This window comes from Pipra filicauda, unplaced genomic scaffold, assembly GCF_003945595.2.
Source record: "Pipra filicauda isolate LSUMZ 115617 unplaced genomic scaffold, ASM394559v2 scaffold102_size2360937_pilon, whole genome shotgun sequence".
NCBI lineage: Eukaryota > Metazoa > Chordata > Aves > Passeriformes > Pipridae > Pipra > Pipra filicauda.
In genome coordinates, this window is record NW_024103463.1 from 592,099 (window position 1) to 602,442 (window position 10,344).

The window sequence follows — 10,344 nt, forward strand, 5'->3', positions numbered from 1 at the left end:
ATGATCACTGCCCTGGCACTGCTGGGCACACTGTTTCTTACAGCTCAGTTTTGCCTTATGGTTAGAGGTAAAGTTGCTTTGCTTTGGTACCACAGACTCTGATATTAGAGAACAGCACCTCTGACTGCACCAGAGTGACTTCGGGTTTATTTTGATGGCTTAATAATTAATTTGGATGTGCACTTTTTGACATCCTCTACCCAAGGATCTGAAAGTGTTTCATGAAAGTGTTATGAAATAAGGACAGTGACTCCACCACTCTGGAAACGAATCAGCTTTTCTTCCTCATACGAGGGTTCTAAGATGCTGGACCAGTGACTTGAATGGAATGTCTTAATCATTAGCAGAGCTGAAAATAAACCTTCAGTCTTGTTTCTGGTTTTCAGCTACCGTGGAAAACAGGACTTTCATCACCCTCCTAACACTGTGACCTGTGCTAGATGATTGTAATGTTTGAGGTCTCTATAATTGTGTTTACAGCTGGTATTTGGCTGCAGGGATAGTCTCTTGGACGTGTCATGCATTAGAGAAACATGCAATTTAAAGATCTTTCTCCCTGCAGCCAGGGGGGCAAGAAGTCAAAAATCTTATCCTACAGGCAACCATAGAGAGATCATATTGGGAAATTCCCTTCCCTGTATTTATCTCTCTTTTTATTTCCTCCGCAGGCGGGGCCACAATGTTCTGAAGGTTCAGCTCCCATCTAAGGAAGAACATGTCATTTTGGTGCGTCTGTCGAAGATCCAGCGGGCCCTTTATACGGAGTTCATGAACCGGTTCCGAGACGCAGGCAACAGTGGCTGGCTGGGACTGAACCCACTCAAAGCTTTCTGTGTCTGTTGCAAGGTAGGTTTTGGCAGGAGATGCAAAGAAATATTCTAATATGTAAGGCAAAGGCAGGAATATGAGACAAAACAGGAAGCGAAAGTGTGGTTGGCCAGGGACATCTTCTCTCCCCAGAGTGCTCTGTGATGGCCCAACAGTGTTGTTATCTTTGCTTCCAGAACTGGGATGTGGAGATGTTAAATGTGCTTTTCAAACTGTGCAAGAAACCTGCAGCCATCAGCTGAGCCAGTACTGGACTGATACCTTCACCTTCACAGCCTTACCTGCGGCAGTGCAAACAGGCAGCCTCCTCTGCCTTTGTGCTGTGTGGGGTGCACAGTGACCTCCTGGTTTGTTCTCAGGGAAAGAATTTGGCACTTTTAAAGATATGAGAGCCTAGGGGAAGTATCAGTTCTTTCCTTTGAATAGCTGTGGGGCTTTCAGACCACAATCGTTGGCAAGCAGCAGGCCAGCACAGATCTAACCACTTTCTTTCCTTTCCCTTTCAGATTTGGAACCATCCAGATGTGTTGTATGAAGCTCTGCAAAAGGAGAATCTGGCAAATGAGCAGGATTTGGATGTGGATGACCTTGGCACAGCAAGTACTAATTCCCGCTGCCAGCCTCAGGGAATTAAAGTCAAAGCAGAGAGTAATGCTTTGGCATCACCAGTTGGAGAAACTACTAATAGCAAGTTCCTCCAGAGTGTTGGCTTCAACCCTTTTCAAGAGAGAGCAAATCAGGTCGTAACTTATGAGTGGGTGAGTGCCACTGCTGGAAATCTCTTCATTTGGAGAGTCTGAAATCAGAGTGTACTTCTTTTTAGGGCAGTTTTCTGAAGTGGAGCAAAGAGAAGACTCTTCTGTTTGAGTTGTGGGTTTCTCTTACGTTTCTTTACCATAGAGCATCTTGATAAGCAGGTTGTGTAATTCTGGGAGGAGTTTATGAATCTCATGAGGCAGGAGTGCAGGCAGCACTCATACCATTGTTTTCATCTGACCAGAAAGGCTGTGGACTTTGTTATTCAAAAACAGGTGTTAGAGTGAAATTTGATCTAGATAAGATGGTGGTAAATCTAGAAGGCTAGAAGAAAGCTCTTGAGGTAAAAGAGTCATGAAATGTTGAGGGGACACTCATTCATCCAAGAAGTTTGTAATTTGGAGCTTCTGGAAGGAGAGATAGCAGCAGTAGTTGGGAGTAGCATTCTCACCTCTACCAAGTGAATGTAAATAACCTCTGAGACAGGATTGTAGAACTAAACAGAGAATGAGCAACTCCACCTGTAATAGTCTCCCATTTCTTGGTAGGCCAAAGACATCTTGTGTGATTACCAGACGGGAGTCTTGGAGAACTCGCCCAAGATGGTGTTACTGTTCCACTTAATTGAGGAAAGTGTGAAGCTTGGAGACAAGATCTTGGTCTTCAGGTAAGCAGAGTATCAATAGTTGATCCTACAGTCACCAAGCACTGGAGTAGTTAGATCCCCTCTGGTGCTAGAAGCTTGTTACACAGGATGAATGGTGTAGCAGTTTCCCTTTTTTTTCTTTGTTGTATTAGATCTTGGATTTCATCTGTGGGTTTTATACTTCTGCCAGTGTCAATTTTACTAATGAGAGATGTGCTGCATAAACAGGATTTGACAACCATCAGTGCTGTCATGGTTGGGGAAGGGTTCTGATACTCCACTTTTACTGCTGGAGGGTCATTTTCCTGAACAGAGATCTTGGTTTTGCAGCCAGAGCTTGTCCACCTTATCTGTCATTGAAGATTTTTTGGCAAAGAGACCGATGCCAAGTCCTCCAGGCTCAGATGGAGGAGTTCACAACTGGGTCCGAAACATCAACTACTACAGTGAGTACAGCAAATCCCCCTCACTTTTGATGTCACACTGTTTGATCCTCTGTGATGGACTAATTCCTGAAAGTCACCCACTGTCTTCATATGTTTGTCCTTGGATGTGAAGATGCTCCTCTGAAGCGTTCTCTTGATGAACCTCTTTCAGATTGTTCTTACTTCAGTTATTTTGGAAGACAATGTCAGTTGGATAGCAACTAACTGATAACTTCCAAATCCTCTTTCTGACATATTACTTAGGAGATGTTAGACATCTTTAACACCTCACTTACTACTGCTTTTTAAAGTTGCAAAAGATACTTTTTGCTTCCTGTTAAGCTATTTGCTAGATTTTGCTTCCAAATCCAGAATCACCCTGGAGTGCTTTCATTAGCTCAGGGCTGTGAATTCCACCTCCCCTCTTCCCCAGTTTTAAATCTCGTTCTGGTGTGAGTTGTTGCTTTGTGTGGCTACTTTACAGGCCAGGGCTGAGAGAAGTGGTGGCTGATTTTTGAAGAGCAGCCAGAAGCAACATGGAGCAGAGACAACACCCCCTGCAACTCCTCTAGACCAATACTCTCTGTGCTCAAATCTAAGCTTTGGGGGTTTGCCAAAAGCTTTACAATTTTGACTTCTCTTGGTTCTTTGTTCCTGTTGTTCCTGCTTGCTATCCATCTTGCCTAAAGCACAGCCTTAATGGGCTGCTAGATGTGTTGTAGCACTCCCAGTCCTGGCCTTGACAAGCTTGAGTAATGTTTTACTTGATCTTTCAGCTGAACAAATCCCAGCCTGGCTGGCTGCACTGCACCTGCCTGGCTGGGCAAATTAGAGGTACAGAGTGGTCCAGTTGAGAACCTGGAGTACATGACTTGAGGAAGACCCAGAATTGGTTTGCAACCAGTTACAAAGCTCAGAGTTTAGAAAGTGGGTTTGTTTCCCCCAGACACACAGAGCTTTTAAATGTGTCTTTCATTTCCTTCTCAGGACTGGATGGCAGCACCTCTGCCTCAGAAAGGGAACGACTGATTAACCAGTTCAATGATCCCAGCAACACCTCTGTTTGGCTCTTCCTTTTGTCCACACGGTAAGTTGGCTGGAGCAGAAGGGCACAGTGGAGGACTCACACTGATGTTCTGTGTGCAGGTGGGCTTTCAGTTCTTAACTTCCTTTGTAGTATGCTCTCCATGGCCTGATAATGCCATCTGCTTCTGAGTTCCCTAGGGATGTAGCATTTCAGTCTTAATCTTCTGCAACAGCTTAACAGTCTTGGAAACCAAACTTAGGTTTAAAGTTTGGCTGGAGGGAACTTTCCATAGACACTTGTGGACTCTTGGCTGTGATGGTCGTCCCTGGCTAGAAGTTTTGAAAGTTGGCCAAGGCAGCAGTTTGAAATTTGTCTCTAATTTCCAGTGCTGGTTGTCTGGGTGTCAACCTCATTGGAGCCAACAGAGTGGTGGTGTTTGATGCCTCCTGGAACCCGTGCCACGACGCCCAGGCCGTGTGCCGAGTGTACCGCTACGGGCAGAAGAAGCCGTGCCACATCTACAGACTGGTTTCTGATTACACCCTTGAGAAGAAGATCTATGACCGTCAGATCTCCAAGCAGGGCATGTCAGGTAAGTGTGGGTGAACATGGAATTCCACTCTCAGCTTTCACTCCTTTTAGCTCCTGCAAGTCCTGGTTCTGTGGGTTTTGTAACTTCTTTTTTTAAGGTTGAAGACCAGGCAAAGAGGTGACAGACACTATCCCAGAGCTATGTTTGATGTTTATGAGTTGGCAATGACATGGGATCCTTTAAGAAATTCATGATGGTAGAGCCAAAATCCTGCAGCAGGGCTGTGTTACTAGTCCACTGCTGTGCCATTTACCATCACTGCTACTCTCCTGGCTGCTGCAACAGACTGGAGACTCAGAGGGTGTCTGTTTTCCCCTGTGCCTGGATATTGCTCACCTTAAACTGGGTGTTACATATTAAATAGCTCTGTACCTCCATTTTTCCAGCAGCAAGAGAGGGAAAATGGCTAAATTAAAACATATATTGATACCTTTGACTCACAGTGCTTACTTAGGAGCCAAGAATAATGAATTCATTGCAGTTCTGACCTCCCCTTGTACCACAAGTATCTTTTGTGCTGGCTTGTGCCAGCTGTCAAGCTGTTCTCCTGGAGCATGCAGCCGAGGGTTGTGGTGACCCAAAGAGAGCTCTGCTGCCTGAGTCCTTCTGTACCTGAAACACAAGTCCAGAGGCAGCAGCCCAGTGTGATCTGCTCAGTGTGCTGTTGTGCACTCAAGGTGGAGTCCCCTGGCAGCTGGCTTCCAAGAGAGTCCTGGATAGAGATGTTTTCTCCACATGCTCCTGTTTGCCCTGTGTGCAGGAGGGATAATGTCCAAGAAAAGCATTCAGGCTCTTGTGAGCGAGGGACTGTGGCTGCTTTTCTGAGCTTTTAACTCAACAGAGTTTTGTAGATTTTAGTATCTGGTTACTAACTTGAGCCTTTTTGGTGGGCTTTGTGGGAGAGCACCTACTGATGTGGCTGCAGTTCTGTCTCAGGACACCTGTGTTTACAACCTTGTCATGTGAGGTGGGACACCACCCATCACTAGTTTTGTATTCCTGCTTGCCAGGAGCTCGCTGACCTGCACTGCCTTGCTGTGCAGTCTGGAGCACAAGGCACTTGTCAGCCTGACTTGGTCAAACAGGCTCAGTTCTGAACATGAATGGTGATTTTTCTCCCTGCCCTGACATTTACAGAACACTTCTGAGGATTGTACAGATTGTAAGGAGGGAGCTCTGTTAGAACAGGGGTGTAGGAAGGACAGCAGGCAAGCAGTACCCATTTCTTCCCTTTTCTGCTAATTTCGTTCCCCCTCTTTTCCAGATCGGGTGGTGGATGATCTGAACCCAGTGCTGAACTTCACCCGACGAGAGGTGGAGAACCTGCTGCATTTTGTGGAAGAGGAATCTGACCCTGCTCAGCTCTCCCTCAATCCAGGCAAGATGAAGGAGTCTGTTCTACAATTAGCCTGTCTCAAGTATCCTCACCTCATCACCAAGGTAAGACCAGCCTGTTTCCTTGCTGGCACAGCACTGCACAGCCAGGAGTAGGCCTGGAGGAGTCTGGCAGCATGATGGGGCCATGGTGGCGAGAAGGATGCACCTGTGTGCTGCTGGTGGGAATAGGCAGAAAATCCTCTAGAGAGAGCCCAAAGAGCCCTGCCCTTCCCTGTGGTATCTCCTGCACATTTACAGACGCCTCTGTCCTGGACAGGTTGGGGGCAGGTTGCCAGCACCCCTTTTCTTCATCTTGGTGCTAGGTGGGAAAGTGGCGGTGGCATATCCCAGCTTGCTGCCAGCTCTTTTCCTGGGATGGCTTTGAACCAAAGCTGGGACAGACAGCACTTGCCTGTGTTGTCAGGAGTTTCTCTGGTAGGGTGGTGGTGCAGAGGGGGCCTGTGGCTGGGTGCTGTGGGGCTCTGGTGGCTGCGTGACATCATGGCAGACTCTGTGCTTGCACTCTTGGCCTGGCCTTTGGCTCCTGGGTTTTGCTCTGTGCTTGTGGTAAGTGCTGGCCTTGGCTGGGCAGGCAATGGCTTAGCTGACTGTTACCCTTCAATCTGAGCCTGACCACATCCACAGCACTGCCCTGCACGTACTTCACCATGGCCAGCTCTGCCTTCCCAACTGCCCTTCCTGCTCAGCCTGGGATGGAGACAGGCTGCCGCAGGGAGCCGCTGGCTGCCGTTTGGGGTTTGTTGGTTCCCTCTTGTGGTGTGTTGGTGCCAGAACCGCGGTGCTGTGGGGTTGCAGGAGCCTTTTCAGCATGAGTCACTGCTGATCGACCGGAAGGAGCACAAGCTGACCAAGGCAGAGAAGAAAGCAGCCAAGAAGAGCTATGAGGAGGAAAAGCGAGCATCCGTCCCCTACACCCGGCCGTCCTACGCACAGTATTACCCAGCCAGTGACCAGAGTCTGACGAGCATCCCTGCCTTTAGCCAGAGGAACTGGTGAGTACCTGCCCCTTCCCCTTCTTCCCATGCTGTAGACATGAAATGAGTGGGCAGAGAATGTTTATCCCTGTCGGGTGGGCACTGCACTCTCCTCCCTCCTCTCTCACTAGGCGACCAGCCCTCAAGGGTGAGGACAAGCCAGTGGCAAGCGTCCGCCCAGTTCAGTCCACTCCCATTCCAATGATGCCCCGGCATGTCCCCATGGGCAGTGCAGGATCAACCTCAAGCTCCAACCCTGCCGTCAACTTCCCCATCAACTATCTACAGAGAGCTGGTGTCTTTGTGCAGAAGATTGTCACCACCACGGGTGAGTTGCTGGTGCTCACAGTGGGTTGAGTTGTGATGCCTGTGGTGAACTGAGCATCGGGGTGAGTTGTTGATGCTCACATGGGCAGTGGGCAGATGGCCATCAGAGCCAAAGATACTGCCTCTCTCATTTGAGTGGTTCCCCTGGAGGACTTTCCCTGCAGGTGTGCAAGGGTCTTGGACCTGCTGGGTTGTTAGGAGTGAACTCCTATGAGAGGACCTTCAATACATACTGTCACCAGTTGTCCTTTTTGGGATAAGGGACATGCTGTGCCAGAGCAGCGTGGCTTTTTCATCTTTGGAGCCTCTGCTGCCTTCCTGTGCTGCTCAGAAATAAACCCAGGGCTTGCTTGTAGCGTAGCACATAGGAGAGACAACTGCACTGCAGACAAAGGGGTTGGTGGGGCACCTGCCCTCTCCTGACTGTAGCTGGCTTGTAATTTAATGGACACTGTTCTGTTTCTTCTCCCACTGCCAGATATTGTGATTCCGGGTACAAACACGTCCACTGATGTACAGGCAAGAATCAGTGCTGGTGAGAGCATCCACATCATCCGAGGGACAAAAGGTAAGTCCTAGCCAATGCCGAGTAGCAAAGAAAAGGATGTAAGAGCATGAATCAGTGCCTTGACAGGAAAAGAAACAAGAAGAGGAGGAGGTCTGGAGTTTGCAGTGGCTCTGTTGCAGCCTGTGCTCTGGGTGTGTTGATGCTGCAGAGATGTTGCAGCTGTGGCTGCTCCTGTAGCCCTGAGAGGAGCTGTTGAACTTTGTGACTGGGTGTCTCCTTTTCACAACACCCTCTGCATGTACTGGGGCAACCAAACACTTCCTGGTGCTCCCAGAGCAAACTCTGTCTCAAGCATGAAGTTTCACGTTTCCCACCAGCAGCACATTGGGAGGGGGTGATCCCCGACCCATGAAAGCTGCAAAGGTGGAAGTGAGGAGACAGAAGCCCCTCACTGAGCTTCCCTGCATGATCTGAGCTGGCCTTATGTAGCACTGCTGTCCTGTTCCTACCTGAGCAGCCTTGTGGGCTCACAGATCCAGGGTCCTGAGGTGATATTAGAGTTGTAATGACGTTGTTCTGCCTCTGTTCCAGGGACGTATATCCGGACCAGCGACGGTCGGATTTTTGCTATACGGACCACTGGGAAGCCAAAGGGCAATGAAGACCGTCGGACAGCTGCCTCAGGTAGGGGCTTGTGAGTGGTGTATGAGGCTTTCACATGTGCTTTCCTACTTGAGTGTCTGGGGTGGCTTTCCCTGGTATATTCCTCACGGCTGTGTTTAGAGCAATCTCCCCACCTTTCTTTCCACTGTTGCGTTTTGGCCCCCAGGTTTTTCTCCAAGGTCGTCTTTCTCACCTGCTCCATCTCCTTGTTTCCAGGCTCCCAGAGCTCCTCCCTGGAGTCCACAAGCAATGGCAGACACAGTGCCTCATCGCCGCAGCTCCCCAGCACGGAGGAGCTCACCCGGCCCATATCCCCCGACAGCCCCGAGATCATCAGCGAGCTGCAGCAGTACGCGGAGGCGGCGGCCGCGCGCGAGTCCCGGCACAGCTCTCCCAGCACCAACGCGGCGCAAGGCCACGCCCGCACGGACACCGCGCCCGGCGCCGCAGCCCGAGGAGCCGAGCAGCGCGTGGGGGTTCACTGCCTGGCCCCCTCCGTGTCCGCGGCCCTGCCAGCCACCAGCCAGCACGTCGATGCCCACTCGGTGTTGGACTTACGGGGCAACAAGCGCAAGTCGACCTCGCCGTCGGCTCCGGAGGAGCAGTCCCGCAGGCAGCAGAAGAAGCGCCAGTTGCCATCGTCCGTGCAGCCCTACGAACACGGGTACCCCGTCTCTGGTGGGTTCACCATGCCTCCTGTCTCTTTAAACCACAACCTAACCCATCCATTTGCCTCCCAACCAGGAAACTCCTTGTACATGGGCACTGGCTCCTCTTATTACCAGCTGCCCAATTTACTCCCAGACCCTCATCTGGTGTTCCCTGTGACTACTGACCCTCTGCTGACAGCCGGCACCGCCAGCTCTTCTGCTGCTACCTCAGCCACCGCCAGCGTCCCCTCATTCATGCTAAACCCTTCTCTGACAGGGGTGCTGCCCAATTACTCGCTTCCCTTCACGCAGTCACTCCTGCCCGAGCCCAGGATGTTTGCTCCTTTCCCAGCCCCCGTCTTGCCTAGCAGCCTTCCCAGGAGCATGGCATCTGCCTACCCTGGCTACATGTCCCCTCACTCGGGCTACCCAGCTGGGGGTCTCCTTCGGTCCCAGGTGCCTCAGTTTGAACCCCAGGAGGTCCCAGAGGTGGGATGCAGCTCTAATGACGAGGACAAAGACGACGATGTCATAGAGATCACAGGGAAATAAAAAGGCCCAGCTCCTGCTCGGTCTCAGCTCCGCCAGGAGGCAAAAGTTGCAGGACCTTTTTGGGAGTCAGGATTTCCCCTCTGGGCTGTGGCAGTGGGTGGAGAAGGATGCAAAGGGTGTGGCGTGGGGGTGGTTTTGTTCTTTTCGTTTTGCTTTGTTGTTTTTTAGCTGTCAAGGATAAGAATTGTATTAGGGGCTGGGAGATGGGAGAGGGATAGAATGGACCTGTGAGGGCCAGGGGAGCAAGAGCCAGGGGAGGAGGGAAGCAGCAATGCAAACCATAGGAGTGCCTCCCCCTATGCTCTGTCTGTCTGTCTGTCTGTGTTCTCTGTCTTGTCTGGCCGCAGCGGCTCGGTGTTGCGAGTCACTGCCCTGCTCAGGCCTGGAGGTGCGGGCTTGACCGCTGGCAGGGCCGAGCTCCCTCTCACATGAACTGCCTTATCTGTGAACTTCTCTCACTGAGAGAGGGGCGGGCCAGGGGGGTGACTCCAGCAGAGGTTGGGGACAAGGTGTTTTTAATGGGGAGGGAGTGGGGAGGCTTCTACATCGTATATGTTGGGGCAGGGAGGGGGGGGATTGATGTTAAAAAAAAAAAAAAAAAGGAAAGATGAAAAAAAAGATTTAAAAAAAAAAAAAAAGAAAATACCCCACAAACAGTTTGTCACCCTCTTCAAATTCACATGAGACTAGTGTGAGGGCTCCAGGCAGGCTCCTGCTGCAGTCAGGCAGGCAGGGCTCTGATGGGGGGCTCCTCCAGGCCCTTCTGGAAGGTCCTGTCCTCCCCAGGGGCCTTCTGGAGGGTCCCATCCAAGGTAGGTTGGCCCTGTGGGTCCAATGCCAGCTCTGTGTGCCAGGTCAGATGAGTGGAGCAATCCCAAATGTCTTGGTGGCCGTCGGAGGGGAATCCTGGTGACTCCTCAGTTCCACGGCCCTGCCAGGCTATGTGAAGGCCACGTCTCACCCTGCTGTGGCCCACCAGATCCAGGGGTATGTGGGCT

General features: G+C 50.7%; 1 protein-coding gene across 6 annotated transcripts in view; it reads left to right on the forward strand.

The window, feature by feature from the left end:
• Window positions 1–10,344, forward strand: part of RAD54L2 (RAD54 like 2) — a 68,896-nt gene that overhangs the window by 54,672 nt on the left and 3,880 nt on the right. For 5 of the 6 annotated variants that reach the window (XM_027731656.2, XM_027731569.2, XM_027731395.2 and 2 more), the window contains 12 exons: window positions 669–846; window positions 1,335–1,586; window positions 2,133–2,251; window positions 2,561–2,676; window positions 3,643–3,742; window positions 4,069–4,274; window positions 5,539–5,714; window positions 6,468–6,664; window positions 6,778–6,974; window positions 7,452–7,541; window positions 8,073–8,165; window positions 8,361–9,397. In XM_027731656.2, coding sequence (XP_027587457.1) covers window positions 669–846; window positions 1,335–1,586; window positions 2,133–2,251; window positions 2,561–2,676; window positions 3,643–3,742; window positions 4,069–4,274; window positions 5,539–5,714; window positions 6,468–6,664; window positions 6,778–6,974; window positions 7,452–7,541; window positions 8,073–8,165; window positions 8,361–9,346 — 2,710 coding nt within the window. In that variant the 3' untranslated portion in view covers window positions 9,347–9,397. Of the gene's footprint in view, window positions 1–668; window positions 847–1,334; window positions 1,587–2,132; window positions 2,252–2,560; window positions 2,677–3,642; window positions 3,743–4,068; window positions 4,275–5,538; window positions 5,715–6,467; window positions 6,665–6,777; window positions 6,975–7,451; window positions 7,542–8,072; window positions 8,166–8,360; window positions 9,398–10,344 lie in introns of those variants that run through there. The other variant, XM_039378184.1, reaches the window with a different exon arrangement.